This window comes from Notamacropus eugenii (genome assembly GCF_028372415.1).
Source record: "Notamacropus eugenii isolate mMacEug1 chromosome Y unlocalized genomic scaffold, mMacEug1.pri_v2 SUPER_Y_unloc_1, whole genome shotgun sequence".
Taxonomy (NCBI): domain Eukaryota; kingdom Metazoa; phylum Chordata; class Mammalia; order Diprotodontia; family Macropodidae; genus Notamacropus; species Notamacropus eugenii.
The window spans coordinates 1,035,453-1,058,127 of NW_027325109.1; the positions used below are offsets into that span (position 1 = coordinate 1,035,453).

The following is a 22,675-nucleotide window of genomic DNA, read 5'->3' on the forward strand; positions in this document are numbered from 1 at the left end:
TACAATTCATAAATAGGTCACCATGTTCAGACCTTTCACAGAGATTAAATTTTTATGGCTTTTAATTTATTACTGTATTTTAGGACTTTTTCTCAGTTTGAACCCCACAATTTACCCCTGAAAAGCTGATACAATCTGATTCCTGAGGTGACTGTATAATAGGGTGTTTAGGGCCTTTTTTGGGTACAGCAAGGATGATCTCATTTGTAAGCAGAAACCACATCAGCAATACAAATACAGTTAAGAAAGCAATGTGACCAATAATAAAATAACAGGTAGTACTTTGAGTAGTACGTGAGTTGAATTTCTGAACTTGGCTTGGATGGTTTTTACAATGTGTTGAGGGTGACAGATTAGAATCAAACACAATACTTTGATTTTTTAAAATTTCTTCTTGATGACCATCAACCCACCCCCAGTGTTCATTTAATTAGCAAATTTTATTTGGAATTTATTTTAGAGTCCAGACTTCTCATGTTGATTTTCACATTAGTCATGTTGTAGAGTTAGCAGGACTGACAAAATAATGTAACTGGTTTTAAATTAAATTTTTCCAGTTTCTTTATTTCTTTCAGTTTATCAACTTGTCAGAAAGTGCTTGACATAATAAAAACGTTTACCAATTTGAAACAATATTATATATTTCAAACTTGAAACAAAGTTATTAAAAATCAGATGCTCCAATTATGTTGAATGCTTTTTTAAATTATCTTACATAGAAAATCAGGCATCTTGTCACTTATTGGCTTTGTGTACTGGACAAGTCGCTATTCACAGAAACTTTTCCCCATTTTCATGATCCACAAAGGGATTCTCTTCCCTCTCTTCATGTTGAAATTTTTCTCTGACAGAGCAGTTATACCTGCCTTTCCATAATCAGTGACCTTCTTTTTGATCTGAGGGTAAAAATTTCCCTCTCTTTATTTTTTTCTTACGTGTTCTTTTACATTCCCAGAACTTGGACGCAGTTCAGGAATGCAGAGAAAGAGAAAGAATATTTTACATCCTACTCAAATAAATGTCATCTGTTTCTCTCTCTCTCTCTTTCTGTCTCTCTCTGTCTCTCTCTCTCTTTTTCTCTCCCTCTCTCTCTTTCTCTCCCTGTCTCCTATTTAGCCATCAAACTTTGTACAGTTCCTCTGTACCTGTTAATTAGAATATGAATTCACTTTATATCAATACCTCAAAAAAATCAAGTTACAGTACATATGCAAAATATATACTAACAATTTACAAATAAATCAATAGTGTAACAAGAACTGATACATTAAAGAATGAATGGGATACAGATGAAAATGAAAACTATCACAGTGTATACTTTACATGTTGAACTCCACAAGCTTTTAAAAAGAAAAGTTTGGCCATGAATGTTTTAAATTGTATAGGCCCACATAATAAGGCTGACATTTTCAGTGCTTAAATAATCTTTGGGAATTTCCTACACCTGTAATACCTTTATTGTAGCTGACACTGCTCTTTTAAGTACTTTAGATTAATGTAAGATTAATGTACAGATCCTATACTAGTAGATCCTAAGTACATTTTATTTAAACTAAGGATGCTCTCTTTTAGCTCAAATATATGCCTTCAATTAATTACCTTAGTAGTAGAATTTTATCTTAGCTGTATTTTCTTTTTTGCTTGTTTAATTTTTTTGTTACTTTGTTTTCAAGTTTCTAAAATCACTTCAATAAATCTTAGATTTTCTCCCTCTCCCTCACCCTCCCTAAGACAGTGTACAGTCTTATATGGGTTCTGTACATAACATTCTTACTAAATACATTTCCACCTTAGTCATGTTGCATGGAAGAATTAAAATGAATGGGAGAAACCATGATAAAAACCAAAATGAAACAAAACTGCATTTTATAAATATAGTGGAACCAAGGCAAAACTTAAAACTTCATGACATATTAAAAAATTTCTTATTTATATTTTTTGTTTTTTGCATACTGTAGTTTTTCCAGTAACTTCCAATTTTTTGTCCTCTTAGAGAGTCTTCCCATGTAACGATATGTTTTTTAGAGACGAAAAAGAGAGAAAATCAGCCCAATCAATCAGTATATTGAAAAAAACCTAGAAACATGCAATACTATGAACCTCCTAACTTAGTAAATGAGGTGTCCTCATTATATTTGAGCTTTATAATTGTGTTATATTCACTTTTGAATTTTCTTTGTGTGGGGGGATTATTCTTTGTGCTTGTTATGTTGTATTCGTTGTTTTTTTGGCATTGCTAACTTCACTCTACATCAATCCATATTGATCTTTCCATGTATTACTGTATTCATCATATACATCATTTCTTGCAGCACAGTAATATTGTAATGCACTCATGTACTAAACTTTGTTCAGCCATTCTCTTATTCCCCAGCTGATGGTCATCTACTTTATTTCCAATTTTTAGCTATCCCAAAAAAGTGCTGCTATAAATACTTTGTAGTATATGAGGACTTTTCTGTTATCATTGACCTCCTTGGGGCATAAAAACCTGCTAATGAAGACTCTGGTTAAAGCAGTCATCTTATGTACATAATTCAAAATTGTTTTCCAAACTGATTGTATCATTGTGCAAATTTTCCAAGAAAGAATTAGTATGCCTGGCTTCCCACAACCCCTCCAGCATTGATTATTGCTATTTTTTGCCAGTTTTCAGTGTGAGATAAAACCTGAGTTAATTTGAAATTCTTTTATTGGCAGTTCTTTTGAGAGATGTATTTTCATATCCATTGACATCTTATTCATTTGGAGAATGGTTGTCATGTGTATATAGTATACTACTATACTATATATAGATTTTCTTATGACATGAAGTTTTATAGTTTTTATCTTTGGTTCGACTGTATGAAGGTGATATAGCCAGAGGCCAAGTAGTGCTAATGAGGTGTATATACATAATCTGTTAGTTTTTTAAATGTCTTAGATATCAAACTTTTATCAGAGAAATTTGATACAAAGATTTCCCACCCAACTATTTCCACTTCTTATCCTTGGTGTATTAATTTTGTCTATATAGCTTTTTAGTATCATGGGAGGTTATCTATCTCTTGTTTGATTTTTCTCTTCTGAGGAAGTATACATAATCTGTTTCTCAATTTTTTATATGATTTTTTTAAGATTATGAATCCATTCGGAATTTATTCTGCAATATGGATAGTATTAAGTATTGTTGTAACACCAATTTCTGCCTAAGACATTTCCTAAGCATTTGGGGAGGAGCCAAGATGGTGGAATAGAAAGACACACATATGCTAGCTCCAAACCCACAGCCCATAAAATATCTGTAAAGAACTCCCAACAAATTCTGGAGGAGCAGAAGCCACAGAACAACAGAGTGGATGAGATTTCTGTTCCAGAGAGACCTGGAAACCTGACGTGAACGGTCCCTCGTGCACCTGACCCAGAGCAGAGCCCAGCCCTGCCTTGGCCACCTGGCACAGAGAGGAGCAGACCCCAGCAGGCTTCAGGGACAGAATTTCTGGCAGCCACGCAGGTCCCTCCACCCATAGGTGGCAGGGGTCTGTGAGACAGTCTTTTTGGGTGCCCAACAGGGAAGTGGGGTGTCCCCGTGGCTCGGGCCCCCTCAGAAGGCAGCAGCGGGAGCGGTGGCGGACAGGGGCTCCCAAAGCAGGCAGGAGCTCTGATCAATTGTTGAAGGTCTCTGCATAAACCTTCTGAGGGAACTGAGTCCCGTATGGCTGCCCTGCCCCCACCTGACCACCTGAACTTAATCTCACTCTGAATAGCAGCCCCGCCCCCGCCCAAAGCCCTGAGGCTGGGAAGCAGCATTTGAATCTCAGCGCTAGCTGGGCAGATCTGGAGGCATGGTGGGTGTGGAGAGGATGCTCAGAAGTCAAGTCACTGGCTGGGAAAATGCCCAGAAAAGGGAAAAAAATAAGACCATAGAAGGTTACTTTCTTGGTGAACAGGTATCTCCTCCCTTCCTTTCTGATGAGGAAGAACAGTGCTTATCATCAGGGAAAGACAGAAATCAAGGCTTCTGTATCCCAAACATCCAAAATAAATATTCAGTGGGCTCAGGCCATGGAAGAGCTCAAACAGGATTTTGAAAATCAAGTAAGAGACATGGAGGAAAAACTGGGAAGAGAAATGAGAGAGATGCAAGAAAAGCATGAAAAGCAGGTCAACACCTTGCTAAAGGAGACCCAAAAAAATGATGAAGAAAGTAACACCTTGAAAAATAAGCTAACTCAATTGGCAAAAGAGATTCAAAAAGCCAATGAGGAGAAAAATGCTTTCAAAAGCAGAATTAGCCAAATGAAAAAGGGGGTTCAAAAGCTCACTGAAGAAAACAGTTCTTTAAAAATTAGAATGGAACAGATGGAGGCTAATGACTTTATGAGAAACCAAGAAATCACAAAACAAAACCCAAAGAATGGAAAAATGGAAGATAATGTGAAATATCTCATTGGAAAAACAAGTGACCTGGAAAATAGATCCAAGAGAGACAATTTAAAAATGGTGGGACTACCTGAAAGCCATGATCAAAAAAAGAGCCTAGACATCATCTTTCATGAAATTATCAAGGAAAATTGCCCTGAGATTCTAGAACCAGAGGGCAAAATAAGTATTCAAGGAATCTACCGATCACCACCTGAAAGAGATCCAAAAAGAGAAACTCCTAGGAACATTGTGGCCAAATTCCAGAGTTCCCAGGTCAAGGAGAAAATATTGCAGGCAGCTAGAAAGAAGCAATTCAAGTATTGTGGAAATACAATCAGAATAACACAAGATCTACCAGCTTCTACATTAAGGGATCGAAGGGCATGGAATAGGATATTCCAGAAGTCAAAGGAAGTAGGACTAAAACCAAGAATCACCTACCCAGCAAAACTGAGTAGAATACTTCAGGGGAAAAATTGGTCTTTCAATGAAATCGAGGACTTTCAAGCATTCTTGATGAAAAGACCAGAGCTGAAAAGAAAATTTGACTTTCAAACACAAGAATGAAGAGAAGCATGAAAAGAAATCACAGTTATCCAAGACAGGTAACATGCCAGTGCCCTTTAAGATTGCCATGCTCCCTGGAGAGAATCCATGGAAGAGATGAGGTAGCTGCTACCTGGGAATATTCTAGGAAAGCTGATTTCAATGGATACAAAATATAAAGATGACTCATTCAGGAAGTATGTGCAGTTTCATGAGTCCAAAGTGGATGCCCCCAGCACCAAGCAACTACCTGTCAATGATGAGTACCTCCAGGTGGCAGCTTTGGCCATACTCAGTCTGCATAAGATCGAGCCCTTTTATAGATTTCGGTTGATCAAATTTTATGAAGTGGTTGAGAACTCACCTCGCTCGCTGAGGTCCTCTAACTTGCGGACTCTCCACAACGCATTCAACATGCTGGAGACAGTGGGAATCAACCCCTTCCTTTACCCTTGGAAGAAGGAATTCAAAAGTATTAAAGTAAGGCATACAAAAGTGCTTTCTAGTAGTTTAAATAAAGTAGGCTGTAGGGAAGGTTCTTTTCCAGGACTGCTACATCCATCTCCATTAATGCTTCCCTAAAGTTACAGAGGCCTAATGTAGTGGAATGAAGCTTAGACTAGGAATCAAAAGACCTAAGTTTGAGTCCTGCACCTGGCATAACTAGCATAGTGACTTCTTAGATTATTTCCTGTCTCTGGGCCTCACTTATTGTAAAGTAAAGGTATTGAAACAGATAAATAATCTCTTTCCAGCTATAATGATCTATAATGATAATGTTTTTATCATTAAGCAAAGAATGAATTGCTGTTTGAATCTCAACTTTGTCAATTATTATGTGTGATTTTAAGCAAGCCCCTTTCCTCTGTAGGACTTAGTTTTCCCTCAGTTTTTCAATGAGGAACTTGAACTAGTTTCCAACCCCTCCCCCCCCCCAACAAGCTCTAATGAGTGTATACTACAAAGAATAAATGACTGTCAAGTGTTCTATCTTTCACTGGCCTTAAAGCTTGGGAAAGACGTAGAACCAGCAGTTGTGGAATCCAGTGATTGGTACTACCTATATACTTGTTGACTCAGAACTTTTGCTGCCCTTAATCTAAAACTTTTGAATGGATGATATAAGTAGCTGGCATTGCTATAGTGTTTTAAGGATTATAACAACCCTGTGAAGAAATTTCCTAAGTATTTGAAAAAATAAAAAGGAAAGTTCTTTTTTAATTAAATCAATATTTTCTGCTTTATGAAACCTGGGGTTATTGAGTTTTGTTGTTGCTGTCTCTACCTCATTTAGTTTTTCATTAATCTAACTCCCTTTTTGTTAAGTAGAAGCAAATGGTTGCTTATTATGTTTTATAAAATATACTTTTACTAATTTAATTGGTATAGCATTAAAAGTATAAAATAATTTTGATAGCATTGTCTATATATTGAAAGAGACCAATTGAATCCAAGTTTTTTTGTGTGCTTTGGTAGATTGGTCCGGGCGTATTTATATGTTTTGTAATATTTTAGAATGGGACTTCCTCTTCTATTACTGTTTCTTGGATTTTGTCATTACTGATACAATTTAAATACAATTGATTTTTAGGGTGCTTATTTGTAGCGGACACCTTTGCTAAAACTACTCGTTGCCTAATTTTTGGCAATGCTCCAGAATTTTTCAAGTAAATCATCTATAAAATAAATCATTAGTTGGGGCAGCTGGGTGGTGCAGTGGATAGAGCACCAGTGCAGGAGTCAAGAGAACCTGAGTTCAAATCTCACCTCAGACACTTGACACTGACTAGCTGTGTGACCTTGGGCAAGTCACTTGACCCCAACTGCCTCCTCCTTGGTCATCTGCAGTCATCCTGATGAATATCTGGTCACTGGTTTGAGATGGCTCTGGAGGAGAAGTGAGACTAGTGACCTCCCTCACTGAAAACAAAGTCAAGTGCAAGTCATGTCATTATTTCTCTGATGGCGTGGTCTTCTTTGGCAATGAAGGACGAACACACACTATTCTTTAGTTAATAGAGATAAATTTAATCTCTTTACTTACATTTTTGCCTTTGATTTTTTCTTTTATCTTTTATTACTAGCATTTCCAAATAATTGCAGGGAGAAGAGCATCTTTGTTTTTCTGCTGTTTTTATACATCCTTGTTACATAAGATGCTTACTTTTGTCATGTTAAGTAAAAGTCCTTCTGTGGATTTTTAAGCATAAAAATGAGTGCTGCATTTTATGAAAGATTTTTGATTTGTCTATTGAGATAATCATTGGAGTTTGAATGTTTTTGTTTTTAATATGATTTATCGTGTTGATTGTTTTCCTGATGTTGCACCATGCTGCAAATCCCTGGTTTCAATCCAACTTAGTCATAATGAATGATTTCTTGGATGAATGTCTGTTTGAAAGGACTTAATATATTTTTTTAAATTTTTGTATTTATTAATGAGAATGGGTTCTAGTTCTCTTTGTTTTATCCCTGCTTCAGGTATTAGTATTATATCTATTAATTATTATATTAATCTCATAAAAGGATTCAATGTTTGAGAATAATTTGCATAATCTTAGTACTAAGTGCTCTTTGAAAAGTTTGATGTCAGCACTGGAGTGGGGGGTGGTTTCTGTTGATTTATTCCGTTTTCTGAGGTAGTGTTAAGATCTGCATTTCAACTTCTTTTAGTTTTAGCACTTTATAGTTTTTGGAAGTATTACTCTGTTTCTTTTGTGTTCTCAGCTTTGTTAGCATAGAATATACATAATAGCTTCTGATTATTTTATTTTTGGCTTTGTTATGATTTCATCTTGGCCATTTGCTTTTTTTATTGATTTAATTTTCTGTCTTGTACTTTTTAATTAGTTTGGCTAAGGGTTTATCAATTTTTTTAGTATTTTTTAAGAGCCTGCTTTTATTTGTATTTGCCATTTTTATAGGTTTTTTAGTTTCCAGTTTTATCTACTTACCCTGTCTAAAAATACTTCTTCTTTTGTGCTTATTGTTGGCTTTCTAATTAAAAATACATATTTAGTTAATTAATCTTCTGTTTTTTCTATTTTGTTAATGTATGTTTGTAGGCGTATGATTTTTCCCTGAAGGACTGCTTTAGCAGCATCCCAGAAATTTTGGTATGTTGTTTCATCTTTATCATTTTCTTTCACATAATTATTAATTATTTTGTGATTTGTTCTTTGATCCACTCATTATTTAGGATTTTATGATTAAGTCTCCTTTTGGGTCTATGGCTTTGCTTTGTGGTCTTGGAGTTGGTTATTATTTTTATTATTTTATTGTTGTAAGAGATGTACTTACTTTTTCTGCCTTTATATGTTTGTTTGCAATATTTCTTTGCCCTCCTGTTTGGTCAGTTTTTGTAAAAGTTCTGTGTTTCTGAGAAATGCCACAGTAATTTCTGAGGTGTTATATATTTTAAAAAACTTTTCCTTTAATTTTAAAATTCAGTTTTACTTACAGTTCCAGATTTTCTCTCTTCTCTTTCTCTCACATACCTCTGAGAAGTAAAGAAAAAACCAAATACAACTATGATGCTTGCATTAGCTACATCCCCTTCAAAATTTCAAAACAAGAAACAAGGACTATGCTTTGAATCTCTCTGTTCTGTATCCTGAGGTGGAATTATGTTTGGTGATTGTGTTGCTCATTATGTTAATTAGTTCAGAATTTCTAATTGATGTTTTCCTAGGTTATTTTTTCCCTGTATTATTCATTACTTGTAGATATTTGGGCATTATTCACCTCTTTTGGATTTATGTCTGCGGTGTCCAACTCACTGAGATGCGTCACCTTGACTTATTTTTATACCTGGGCTCTGGTTATTTCTGGAGTGAAGATCTGTGTGTTAGTGGTGTTGTTATTCCAGCCTCTCATGAAATACTTTTTTTTTTGTAACAGTACCTTCGTGTAGCTCTAGAATCTCCTGTGGCCAAGGCAGACTCTGTGTACTGATGTGTACTGTCCTAGAAATCTGCAATGACAATGTGCACACTGGCTGCAAAAAATGAGTTTCCCCCCATATTTCTCTGTCAGGATTTGATCTGGTGCATTCTACAGATCTCTTTTTGGAGATTTGTGGAGGAGATGGTATTATGTCTTATTACTCTGGCATCTTGACTCCTTTTCTCCCCAATTTTTTTTTTCATTAATTGTTGACATTTTTATTTTTCTTCCACATTTTTTAAATTATTTTTCTAGTTGTTTAGGTTCACCCTGCATATATAAATAATAATTTGCCTGTTAGGTAGGTGTGTGTGTGTATTTTTATGTTATTTGTAATTGTTTTAAAATAAAAATTCTGCTTTTTCTTTTTGCTGGTTTTGTTGATAATATACAAAAATGCTGTTGTAGGTCATTCAATAAATTTTGGCAAGCTTTGTGCATTGTTAGTTATTTCATTTAGTTTTTAAATTCACTTTAGAATTTTCCAAGTAAATTCATATATATCATCTGCAAAAAAGTGATAACTGTCTTTTTTGGATTTTTTTCCCTCAGTTTATTTTTCTTTTCTTATTATTGCTGTAGCAATATAGCATATCTGTTTTTGCATTGATGGTGATATTGAACCTTGTTCTGACTTGATTTTGAAAGGGCTCAGTTAATGGGTTCTTGGTTTGATACAACTTATGTTTAGGAAAACTTCACTTATTCCAGTCTTTTATTATTTTTAATATGAATGGATATTATAACTTGCTATATGCTTTTTCTCAATCTCTTGATAAAATACCGTACTTCTTTCTTTGTCTTTATCATATTGTTGTTTTTTATAAATTGCTTTCCTGGTCCTCTTTGTTTTACTCTGTATCACTTCATATGAATCTTCTCATATTTCTGTAAAATTATTCCCTCATCTTTTCTTACTTCTCAATCCATCATGTTCACAAGAACAAAAATTATTTAACTATTGTCTGATGTATGGACACCCTCTCACATTTCCGTCCTTTGCTATCTTGAAGAGCTATAAATATTTTCTATATTTTAAGGTTATGTTTTGCTTTTTTTGGTCTTCTCCTTATTCTTCCTTTCCCTTCTGTTTCCCTAATGAGCAAACTGCATTTCTGTACCAAATAATGTCTGTGTGATTGTTTTACAAGTTCAGATGATTTAGGTGGGAGTAAGATTCAAGTGTCAGCTACCTCTCCCAACCCCTTTCTTGCTATATACTTTTACTATGTGAGATACTTTTCTTTAATCTTCTTGATCATTGTTCCAAGCACTGCTTGCATGGTTTCTTTTCCCTTTCTCTTTCCATTTCTGAAGATCAACTCATATCTGAACAGCACTCCAGTGCCTTCTGTTCTCCTGTGATCCTGAATGAAATAAGATTCTGATAAATGGATCATCTTCCCATATTTGAATGTAAGCAATTTTTCTTGTTTAGTCCTTATGATTCTTGTTTACCTCTTTGAGTTTCTCTTTGTTTTTCTACTTTTGTTTTCTTTATTGTTAAGTTTTATATGAACTTAAAGTTTCCACACAGTTTCAGGAATGTGTTTCAGTTTCATTAAAGATCTTTTTCTCCTCTTATATCTTCCTCTGGATAAGTTATTTTTAGGTATAAACTCTGAATCCTGTGTGATCTGCACTGTGCTTTCCTGTTACTTGAATTCTTTCTGGTTACCTGCAATGTTTTTTTCTCTGATTTTGAAGTTCTAGATTTTGTCCAGAATTTGAAGAGTTTTCATTTTGAAATTTCTGGTGAATTCTGTTTCCATTTTGTCTTCTGGTTCTCAGAGTTCTAGGGAATTTTCTTGTTACCTCATGGAGACGTTGGCTTCTGTTTGATCTATTATAAATTTTCAAAGAGTTTTGTTACTTGGGGAAAGTGTTGTACCTTATGCGAAGCTGTTAATTTTCTTTCGTATTATTTCTTCCATAGCTCTCATTTCTTTTTCAGTTTCCTTTTCCACTGATACCATTTATAAAAACATTTAATTCTGTTATCTGGGCTATCCTAGCATGGGAGAATGGGATTGCTTTGGTATGAGTTAAACCTCTTTCTTTCCTTTGTGAACAATCTTTCCTGGCTTTTATACGTGGTGTTGATGACTTGTCCTTTCTCTCAGTACCTCTAGAAGTCTCTCTATCTCATCTGCCAAGTTTGCTTGGAAAAATAATTCATGTTTTTTCTTTGGATGTTCTCAACAGGATTTGGTCTGGTTGTTTTTGTAGATCTGTTTGGAGGAATTTTTTATTTTTTGATTGATTTTATTTTATTTTTGATGGGATAGAAAAGTGATCACTGTAGTCTTCCTGCTGCTTCACTGTGTTGGCCAGTGATTAAATTATCTCAGATTTCTAATTTACCAATTTGTTTTGTAGTGACAAAGAATTAGAAAATGATGCCCATTAATTGAGAAATGACTGAGCAAGTTGTGGTATATGAGTGGAATGGAATACTATTATGCTATAAGAAATGATGAACAGTCTGATGCCTGTAAAACTTAAGACATATAAACTGATGCTGAGTAAAATGAGTAGAACTAGGGGAACACTGTCACAGTGTGCAGAGACCAGCTTTCACAGACTAACTCTTCTCAGCAGTGCAGTCAACTTGAGACAGTGCCAGGGACTTGATGAAAAATGCTGTCCACCTTAAAGGAAAGAATTAATGGAGTCTGAATGCAGATCAAAGCATACTGTTTTTTCACGTTCTGTACTTGTGCTTTTTTTCCTTTATGCCCTCTTCCACATATGTGATTGAACATGTAAAATCGATATCATATTTCCTACTGTGTCAGGGAGGCAGAAAGTGAGGAAGGGAGAGGTAAAATTTGGAACTTAAAATTTAAAAAAATGAGTTAAAAATTGTCTATATGTAATTGGGAAATAATGTTTTTTAAAAATAAATTACCTTTTTCTTATGCAGCAACCTTACATTTTCTTTTAAGTCTTTTTACACTTTTTTCTCTTGTTCCCTTTTCTCCTTTAGCACTCTTATTTGATTTTTTTAAATTACATTTTTAGTTTTTAAAATCTTGTTTCACTAATTTGGAATTATGGTTGACCTTATGCCCAAGCTGTGTTTTTCTCTGAGGTTTTTCTTGTGGGTTTCCCTTGAGCTTTCCTGCTACTTGGATAGAATGTTATGGTGCTATTTTGTGATTGTTTGTTATTCTAAGCTTCTGAACTTCACATTTGATGTTACGGCTTGGTTCTTGGAAGGAGTGTCAGGTCTGATTGAGCCCTTTTTTAAAAGAATTGTTTATTTATTTATTTTTAGTTTTCAACATTCATTTCCACAAAATTTTGAGTTCCAGATTTTCTCCCCATGTCTCCCCTCCCCTAGCCCATAATTCCTTGCATTCTGATTACCCCTTCCCTCCGTGTACCCACCTTTCTGTCACACCCTACCCTTCCCTTATCCCCATCTTCTCTCTTTTCTTGTAGGGCAAGATAGATTTCTATATATATATATCTATATCTATCTATCTATCTATCTATCTATATATATATATAAAAATATATTTCCCAGTTGTACACAAAAACAATTCTCAACATTTGTTCCTAAAACTATCGTGCCCCCCATTTCTTCTATTCTCTCTTTTGACCTTGTCCCTCTCCAAAAATATTTTCTTCTAATTACTTCTCCTCCCATTTGGCCTGTGTTCTCTCATCCCACCACCCCTCTTGTCCCCTTCTCCCCGACTCTCCTGTAGTGTAATATAGATCTTCATGCCAAATTTAGTGAGCATGTTTTCCCACCTCCCCCCTTTTTCCCTCCACTGAAAAGTCTTTTGCTTGTCTCTTTTATGAGAGATAATTTGCCCCACTCCATTTCTCTCTTTCTCCTCCTAATATATTCCTCTCTCACCTCTTAATTTTACTTTTTTTAGATATCATCCCTTCTTATTCAACTTACTCTGTGTTCTCTGTATATATAAATAGATAGATATGTATAAATGTGTGTGTGTGTGTGTGTAAGTATAATCCCTCCACTTACTCAAATACTGAGAAAAGTCTCAAGAGTTACAAATATTTTTCCATGCAGGAATGTAAACAGTTCAACTTTAGTAAGTCCCTTATGACTTCTCTTTCTTGTTTGCCTTTTCATGCTTCTCTTCATTCTTGTATTTGAAAGTCAGATTTTCTTTTCAGCTCTGGTCTTTTCATCAAGAATGCTTGGAAATCCTCTATATCATTGACCGTTTTTTCCCGCAAATTATTATACTCAGTTTTGCTGGGTAGGTGATTCTTGGTTTTAATCCCACTTCCTCTGACTTCTGGAATATCCTATTCCATGCCTTTCAGTCCCTTAATGTAGAAGCTGCTAGATCTTGCGTTATCCTGATTGTATTTCCACAATACTTGAATTGTTTCTTTCTGGCGGCTTGCAATATTTTTTCCTTGACCTGGGAACTCTGGAATTTGGCTGCAATATTCCTAAAAGTTTCTGTTTTGGGGTCTCTTTTAGGAGGTGATCAGTGGATTCCTTGAATACTTATTTTGCCCCCTGGTTCTAGAATATCAGGGCAGTTTTCCTTGATAATTTCATGAAACATGATGCCTAGGCTCTTTTTTTGATCAAGGCTTTCATGTAGTCCCATAATTTTTAATTTGTCTTTCCTGGATTTATTTTACAGGTGAGTTGTTTTTCCAGTGAGATATTTTGAATTATATTCCATTTTTTCATTCTTTTGGGGTTTTTTTTGGTAATTCTTGGTTTCTCATGAAGTTGTTAGCTTTCATCTGTTCCATTCTAATTTTTAAAGAACTATTTTCTTCAATAAGCTTTTGAAGTTCCTTTTCCATTTGGCTAATTGTGCTGTTTAAAGCATTTGTCTCCTCCCTTGGCTTTTTGGGCCTGAGTTTGTCTATTTTTTAAGTAGGTAAATTCTTCAACATTTTTTTTGGGTCTGCTTTAGCAAGCACAGTTTTCTTGCATCATTCTCATTTTTCTTCCTAATTTTTCTTCCATCTCTCTTTCTTGATTTTCACAATCCTTTTTGAGTTCCTGAGATCATATTTATTTTGGAGGTTTTGGATGCAGAAGCTTTGAATTTTATGTCTTCCTCCAAAGTTCTCAATTGTTCCTCCTCACCCGAAAGAATGGAAGAAAATACCTGCTTACCAAGAAAATAAGCTTCTATTGTCTTATTCTTTTTCCCTTTTTTTGGGCATTTTCCCAGTCAGTTACTTTTGAGTTCATTGTCAGGGCTAAACTCAAGGTTCAGATTCAGATCAGTTTCCCAGTTCCCCAGGGAGTCTAGGGGGAGGGCTCCAAAAATGGAATCTGCAGCTACAGTGACTATTGCTGGAGGACCAGACTCTGCTCCCCTCTCCTTTCCCCCCTCCCACTGACCTTTGAAGGCGTCTGTGGTGTTTGTGGATTGAGTGATCTGAGAACTGTTGCTGCTGGTGGCTCCCTGAAGTCTGTTCAGCACCCTGTCCCTGCCACATCGGGCTGTGCTCTGTGCTTCCTGGGCTGCCCTTTTGAGTAATTTTGCTACTTTGTTATAATAATGAATTTTGTGATACTCAAGGATTTCAATAATACTTTAGACTACAGACCTGTGAGCTTTCATGACTTTTAAAGTAATGTTGTTTGGGTTCTTTTCTTCATTGTATTCTGAGTGTTCTACTTTTGCATCTGAGATAGTTATTGGCTCAACTGTGGTGGTTGGAAATTTCAGTGGATCCTTTTGAACTACCAGCCAGTGGGGTGTTTGCCTTCTTTATTATACTCCTTCTGGCTTCTGCCTAGAAGTCAAAACTGGAATCAGAGCACATAGATCCTGTTTGCTTCTCAAATTCATGTTTTGCAGGGCCCTATGACAGCAATTGTATGCTATCCAAGGGACAGATTTTCTTTAATCTTATATGTTCTTGTGCCATCCAGTAATCACTAGAGAGCTAGCATAGCTAACTTCTGAAATTCTTTTTTGTTTTTCTTTCCTGAAATTAATTGTGAAAATACATATTGTGATTTTGCTTTTTTCCCCATGGAATTTTTTCAAGTTTTTCTCTAAGTAGTTATATGGCATGCCATTTGGCAGTATATTAAGTATAGATACTCTTCCTTAATAATAACATGTCAGGGTTGGGGCATAATTTAAGCTGTCACTTAGGGTTGAAGGGGGTTAGGGCTAGAATTGGTAGTGGCATAGTGCTGCACAAAGTTACAAACAAGTGAAAACAATACTATGAAGAGCAAAACTTGTAGGAGGATGATATATTTTCTAAGTGCTTTCTCCTACAATTTTACTCTTCATGGCATCCTTATTACTTGGAGTAATATAAGCTGTCACATGTATTACCCTTTTCTTATGCATCAACCTTACATTTTCTTTTAAGTCTTTTTACACTTTTTTCTCTTGTTCCCTTTTCTCCTTTAGCACTCTCATTTGATTTTTTTTTAATTACATTTTTAGTTTTTAAAATCTTGTTTCACTAATTTGGAATTAGGGTTGACCTTCTGCCCAAGCTGTGTTTTTCTCTGAGGTTTTTCTTACATATATATGGAAATTAGACATGGAAAAAGGAAGCAGGGAAAGCAGTTTGGCAAAAGTAGAATCAGTCAAGTTTGATGATATGTGCAATGTTATGATCCTCTTCTTTAATGAAGGAATATCTTATTCATGTGTCTTCTTTATGACTTAGCTTGATCTCAAAATCAGAATTCAGTTTTATGTATATTGTCATTTTTATTTCCACTGACAGTGTAATAATCATTGTGTTGTTATGCTACCCTGAATACTTACTCATTTATTATGCTGATTAACCCCTTCTGTAATGGTGGGTATTTGCATTGTTTCCAGTTCTTTGTAACACAGAGTTCGAATATAAGTATTTTAATGTATATAGGGCCTTTTTTTGTTATTGACTTGAATGCTTAGCAGTGAAACCTCAAAATGTCAAATATGTACTTTTTTGCCAAAGTGTTCTTCCAACATTGATTTTTCTAATTTTTTTTATCTTTACCAATTTTCTCTTCATTATTCTAACTGTGATTCTTATGTTTTTCTTTCCTTCTTTATAGTCCCCAGGGGAAAGCCTTTCGATCCAAAGTGGAATTGATTGCATACTTCGAAAAGGTAGGCGACACATCTTTGGACCCAAATGATTTTGATTTTACAGTAACTGGGAGAGGAAGCCCTTCACGGCGAGAACAAAAGTCATCCAGGAAGCCTCAAACTACCAAGGCTTTGGGGGCAGGTAGAGGGCGAGGAAGACCCAAAGGAAGCAGTACTGGGAAATCTAAGACAGATGATTCGGAAAGTGTTCATGTCAAAAGGGTAATAGGGAAGCGCTCTGGGAAACTCCTGGTCAAGATGCCTTTTCAACCTTCATCTGGAGGGAAGGAAGAAGGAGGTGGGGCTACCACATCTGCCCAAGTCATGGTAATCAAACGTCCTGGCAGGAAACGGAAAATTGAAACAAATCCCCAAGGCATTCCCAAGAAGAGAGGACGCAAGCCAGGGGGTGGGGTGGCAACCACTTCTGCTGAAGTCAAGAAGAAAACTATTAAAGAGTCTTTCATTAGTTCTGTACAAGAAACTGTGTTGCCTATCAAAAAGAGGAAGACCAGAGAAACAGTTAGCATTGAAGTGAAGGAAATGGTGAGCCCCTTACTCTTGTCAACCATTGGAGAAAACAGTGGCAAGGGACTAAAAGCTGGGAAAAGTCCTGTTTCTAAAAGTAAAGAAAGTAGTCCAAAAGGGCGGAGCATCAGTAGCACTTCTGTGAAAAAAGAGCACCATCATTATTACTTAGAATCACCCCAGGCCACTTCAACATTGCTTCCATTATGTCCTGAGGCTAACAGAAGTTCTTCTGAGTCCAAGGACTTAAGCAACAAAGATGACAAGATGCAAAAAGAAGAGCCTGAAAATGACAGCTGTATAAAAGAGCCCATTCAAACCACACCCACAGAAAAGTATAAACACAGAGGAGAAGACCAAAAAGACATTGTTTCATCCTCTCTGCCAAGGCCAAATAGAGAGGATCCTGTGGGCAGCCAGATGTCTGTAACAGAGAGTGTTAGTTGATTTTAAGTGATACAGATTTAAAAAAAAATAAAGGCAGCTGTTGTTTCATATTTATGGGTAGGGCTCTTGCAAAGCTTCCCAAATTAACTGAAATAAAAAGTTTGCGTTTTTGTTTTCTCAGCACATTTAGAATTTTGTGGCTTCTTGGTATAAGTAATTGTGGAGTGTTGACAAGTACAGTCAAGCTGAGTATTTACATCAGGCCAGAAGCAGCTTTTGCACTTTTGTGTAATAGTACTCTTGACTACTGAATAGTCTACCATTTCATCAAACATTTTGACATATGCTATTTGCTGTTCCATCATTTGTCTTAACAATAGAGTATCATTTGAAACATAATAAATTATGTAGTAAACCTTTATTTTTTGCACCATTAATATCGAGGCCTGAGGTTTTAAATTGCTATAAAATTTTAAAACTTGCGGGATGAAAATTAAATTTTAAAGAAAATAATGACATTAAGTCAGGCCAATAGTAATTAAAGTAAAGCAACTATTTTTTACAGTTTATTTGTTCCCCTCTTCCTCAGAATTTTGCAGAGGTGAGTGAATCAAATTTTTTTAATCTTTATTTGGTGCCCTGGTCAAAATAGGCCTTTTGGTGAGATTGTAGGCATCATGAGTTGACCAAAAGTAACTCACTGGAGGCTATGTGTCATTGTTTATCTTAACAGTTATTTGAAATTTAAGAATATGAGAATAGGAAGATAGTGTAACAGGAGCATAAATTAATACAACCTTTTAAAAGAATTTCATAAAGTAGTTAAAATTTTGTAATGAAAAGAAAGGCCTTTTAGTTCTTTTCCAAGTCTACTTGTACTATTTATTTTTCGTATTTCCCTTCAAAACAAATCAACACATGCTAAAAAAAAAAAAACCTACCTAAATGAGAAGCATGGCTTTGTCATTTTAACTGATGTATCTTACCTGTATTTGCTGATTATTTTAAAGTAGAATAAATAACAGAGAGCTCTCATGATCCTTCAAAATTCTCAAATACTGGCTTCAGTTTTATAGTGATATTTAAATGAATTAGCTTTTCTTTTCTTCCTTTCTCTTTAGCTTTAGTGAGGGTCCTTTTGGTTAGTTGCCCTCTAAATTGACAGGAATACTACTATAAAAATAATTGTATGAGAATTTGACTATTTGGATGAATAGAACCTACTTCCCACATTTTTAGTAAATTGCTTTTAAAATGGTAAAAATTAAAGTATCATCTTCAGAGAATTTCCAAATAAGATTATTGTATTATTCATCTTATAGTATTACTGTTTTAATAGGAAAAGTTATTAAAGGGATTTTTTTTGTGAGTTTGGATTCAGTAATGGGCCATACCTGAAAACCTTTGTAAGTCTACCATCATTCTCTAAGGAAAAAAAATCCACAAACATTTTAAGAGCTTTCAATTTTATGCCTTTAACACTTTGAGTAGAGGATTTCTGATGAGCTATTCATCATCTCTCAGAAGAACACCCACTTTGCACTTTAATTTTTCTCTCTGGAAACCTACTGACATTAGGAAGAGTTCTTGTATTTTATTTATTTTATTAGTGTAGCTTTTGCTTATTTTACTTAAGATATTCTTATTCCAAACTTTGAATCTTATGCCAAGATTATTATCAGTGATAAGGATCAGTGTCATTTTATGGATTCTATTCATATCTGTAATATAGATTCTCACTGGGACATTTTCTTACAGATGTCACACATAATATTTAATGAAAGTTCTTAAAGTATTGAAATTCTAGTTTTTGGAAAAAGGCATGTCTTTTTAAGTTCAATTGCTTAAATATTCCTCATCTGTATTTTGTTCCATTTCTGATTTATTAATTTTTCTATCTCTAAATCTGAAGCATTACTTTCCATTGTGACTTTCCCCAAAATTGGTTTTAAGTGTCAGATCAAAACAGTATTTATTTGCTTAGAAATTCTAAACTCTTTGTCTCTTTCTTTTGCATGTGCACACATATGTATGTATACACACATATTTTAGGGCACTTCCTGACTATTAAAATGTCTTTATCCATTTACATTTAATTTCTCCACTTCTTTTCTAACTCTCTGAACCTGTCAGGCTTATTCACAGTAATACTGCAGTAATTAGAAAGTTCTCTTGTCACTACTGTTACAGTCTTTAGTAATCACAACTCTTCCTTGTTTTAATGAATCATAACAGCTAAAATAACTTGAGTTTTGGATAGTAAGCTTCATGAGAATTAACTTTCAGTGTCCTTGGATGCAGAGAGACTCTTCAGCTTAGCAGAATTTGCCAAATAGTTTATCTTCATTTTATAAATATGGAAGCAGCCTCAGAAAAGTTGATTAATATAATTAATTTACACAGCTGGTTAAGTAATGCAATCATTACCAAGCCTTCTGAGTTCCAAATGTGTTTTGTGGCCAAAATTATGGCACTGAAGAATTGTGTATGTCACTTAGGGAGTTGAGATAAAAAAGTAACTACTCTTTAAAACCTAAATATGATTAAAAACTTGACGTAGCAAGTAGAATTAGACTCATTGAAGAATAATACTTCAAAATACCTATTCTGCACCATCCTCACCAGCATACGTATTGATTTCCCAAAATGTCTTCCTGTCAAACAAATGTTAGTGTGACTTATAGTATCCTGCAATTTGTTTGGAATATTTTAAAAGTTTAGTTGCTTTTAGATCCTTCATATTTAACAATAGTGATCAGCAACGGCCTTTGTTTAACCTTTAAGATCATGAAGAACATTACATAAGAACAGGCAGAAAAACCTCAATATTTTAGTAGTTGGATGGTTTATAGATGCTGTTTTGAATGGTCTATCTGTGCAGGTATAGGGGAAGATACAAAAATGAATAACGTAGTTCCTGTGTAGGTTTTATATTTTTTAATTACAGAAATGACTAATGCAAAACAAAGCGTAATGTATGAGAGATATTCAAGTTTATTTCTTGAATTCTGCCTTACTGTATTTGTTCTATTTATAGATAGATCAGCTATATGTTGTCTCTGTTTCTTTTTTCCTTTCCCCATTTCTCCTATCTTATAAAGCATTATTTTTGATTTTAGGATTTTTTGTGGTTCATTTATTTTTCTGTCATGTATTACTCTGTGACCTCATTTGGGGTTTTTTTGGAAAAGATACTGGAGAGGTTTGGAATTTCTTCATTTTACAGATGAGGAAACCGAGGCAAAGAAGTTAAGTTACTTGCCCAGGGTCATTTATCACAAGCTCTTAGGTGTCTGAGGCCAGATTTCAACTCTGGTCTTTCTGACTGCAGGCATCATGCTCTATCCAGCTGCCCCAGGGTTAAAGTGAGGGAATTTCTGAGTATTTTTTGTTTTTTTTTGAACAACTCAAACTGTATAATGTAGATGCTGTATGCTTATTGTGTTTAACCATAATTCTTATTGTGTTTATCACCTGTAGTAATCACTAGTTACAGTAATAATTATTGGATGGATATGTTGTTATTCTACTTGAGAACTAAAAGATGGCAGGAAAAATTAGATCAGTAAGAAAGGAAGATGAGATAATTCCAATAATTCCATGCCATAAAATCATTGAATCAGTTATGAAAAATCTAAAGCCAATCTTTGCTTGAAATATGTAGCTTGTCTTCAAAATTTTTACAAGTAATTATTGCTCCTATAATTAAATAGCTAAAGTTTGATATTTGTTCTTCATAATCCATGTTACTCTGACACCTCTAATTAGGTTTTCTTTTAATTGAGCAGAAAGTTGTCTTCATTTACTTTCTGTTTGTTGCTCATAACTCTGCCTTTTGAGGCTAATCAAGACATAATAGTAGTGAATGAATTGGAAATGCTAATACAATATATTTAGATTTTATTAAAATATTAAACTTTATGCTATTTTGTTGGACAAGATGGAGAAATATAACTGAATCACTAGGCCATAAATATTAATGGATCTATGTTCAGTGTTGTGTAACAAAGGTATGTTGTTGACTCATTGTAATATTTTTGTCATGGAAATAAAGTAATATGTAAATATGTTTATTACATTTTTGTTTTGAAAAATGAACATTTAGTTCATGAAATATGAATAGCTTAACAAAATAGAACTATGACACCCAAAACAATAAGTGTAAAATTAATCACAGAAGCACAAAACAGTAGCATGTCAAAGGATAGTTATGTTGTACATTGGCCTCATATTTTGTTGTACCACATATTGAGTGGCAAACCTGATGGATTCTAAAAGAGAATAAAAAGAGCAAATAGGAGACTTCATTTTTTAAAAGGCAAGAAAACCAACTGTATTGCAAATTTAGAATTAAGTTAATTTCACTTAGGTATGTAAAATTTTTTGTATAAAATGCTATATATGTTAAAGGTATGAATTTCAGGTCAAATTGGAAATATTTTCATCATTTAAACCCTCTTTTTTTTTTTTGTAAAAATTCTTGTCATTGAAATTAACATACTGAAAAGTTGCATAATGGGAAATAGTAGTGAAAGATCTTGATTTTTTTGGTTATTTGACCCCCTTTAGTATTTCTTTGTCCCATGAAAAAGTTGTACATCCTGCTGAAATAAATTAGATCCAGTCTTAGGTTTTGAGTTATCTTTTTCTGCCTTTAAGTACATGATTTTGATGTGTACATATATTGCATCATAAATTCATCTTACTTGTTATTCCATAAAAAGGAAGAGGCTTATTGTAATTATATCTGTTGTTTATTTAAAATATTTTATTCCTGATATCTATAGCATAGAACAAGGAAAAATAAAAACAAAGCCTAAAAACAAAATTCTGCTGGTGTTGCTTGTCTTCTTTATAAGCAAATTCATAGTCTTTGCTCCTTTCCTCATTTAGTCTAAAACCTCTCTGTTGATGAGCAGATTGGTTTTGTATTGCTTACCATTTTCCTGTTCTACCTAGGCACTTCAGTGAAGTTTAGAATATTTAAGATAGAAAATGGACAATTCTGTCATTGAAGATAAAGAATAAAGATAAAGAATAAAAAGAAAAAAGAATAATGAAGAATACTAAGAAACTAAGTAAGTTGTTAAAGTGTACTTTCCTTTGTGGAGAGGAATTATGATAGGAAAAAAACAGTCATAAGATTATCCAAAGCTAGAAGGGACTTAGAAAATTTGTAATTAAGCAGTAGTCAAACTTGTGCTTTGTGGTAGACACTGTTCTAAAATTCTGGGGTACCTGCTTGCAAACAATTATATATAAATAACTTTTATACAGTATGGCTGAGGATCTTGAGCTGGAAGGCTTTCAGTGTTGGTCCTCGTCTCTCTCCATCAGAGTCTGATGGGGGTTAAGGTGGTAGTGGTGCTTGATACTTGTTACTTCCTGTTTTTCCCTTAGATGACTTCTGTAGTTAGGCTGGATGGCCTGTCATGCATATGACAGTTGATTGGCTGTTGGTGGGGATGACTGAGCCTTTCTAATCTAATATTAGATATTATTAATATTAATATTATTTTTATAAATTTTCCTCAACTTTCTTTTCACTCCCAAGTACATTTTTTATCTTTCAAAATTTGTTTTCACTGACTATACATGCTTATAGTGAGGTTTATTTTATTTTGGAGGGGTGAACTGAGAAGGTATTATAACTATTATAACTGAGTAGGTAAGAACCTATTCCATCCTTCTTCCAGCATTCCTAGGCCATGTGTAAAATTTCTTTATAACCCTTGATAATGAGGGGGTCCAGAAGGGAAACAGGTATCATCTTCTTTTATTAGAATGTAAACACT

General features: G+C 34.5%; 1 protein-coding gene across 3 annotated transcripts in view; it reads left to right on the forward strand.

Annotated features, from left to right (window-relative positions):
• The window catches only part of LOC140516977 (methyl-CpG-binding protein 2-like), a 49,297-nt gene extending 27,589 nt beyond the window's left edge, over positions 1-21,708 (forward strand). For all 3 annotated transcript variants that reach the window (XM_072627829.1, XM_072627828.1, XM_072627830.1), the window contains one exon: positions 15,932-21,708. In XM_072627829.1, coding sequence (XP_072483930.1) covers positions 15,932-16,940 — 1,009 coding nt within the window. In that variant the 3' untranslated portion in view covers positions 16,941-21,708. The remainder of the gene's footprint in view (positions 1-15,931) is intronic.
• Positions 21,709-22,675: the final 967 nt, after the last annotated feature.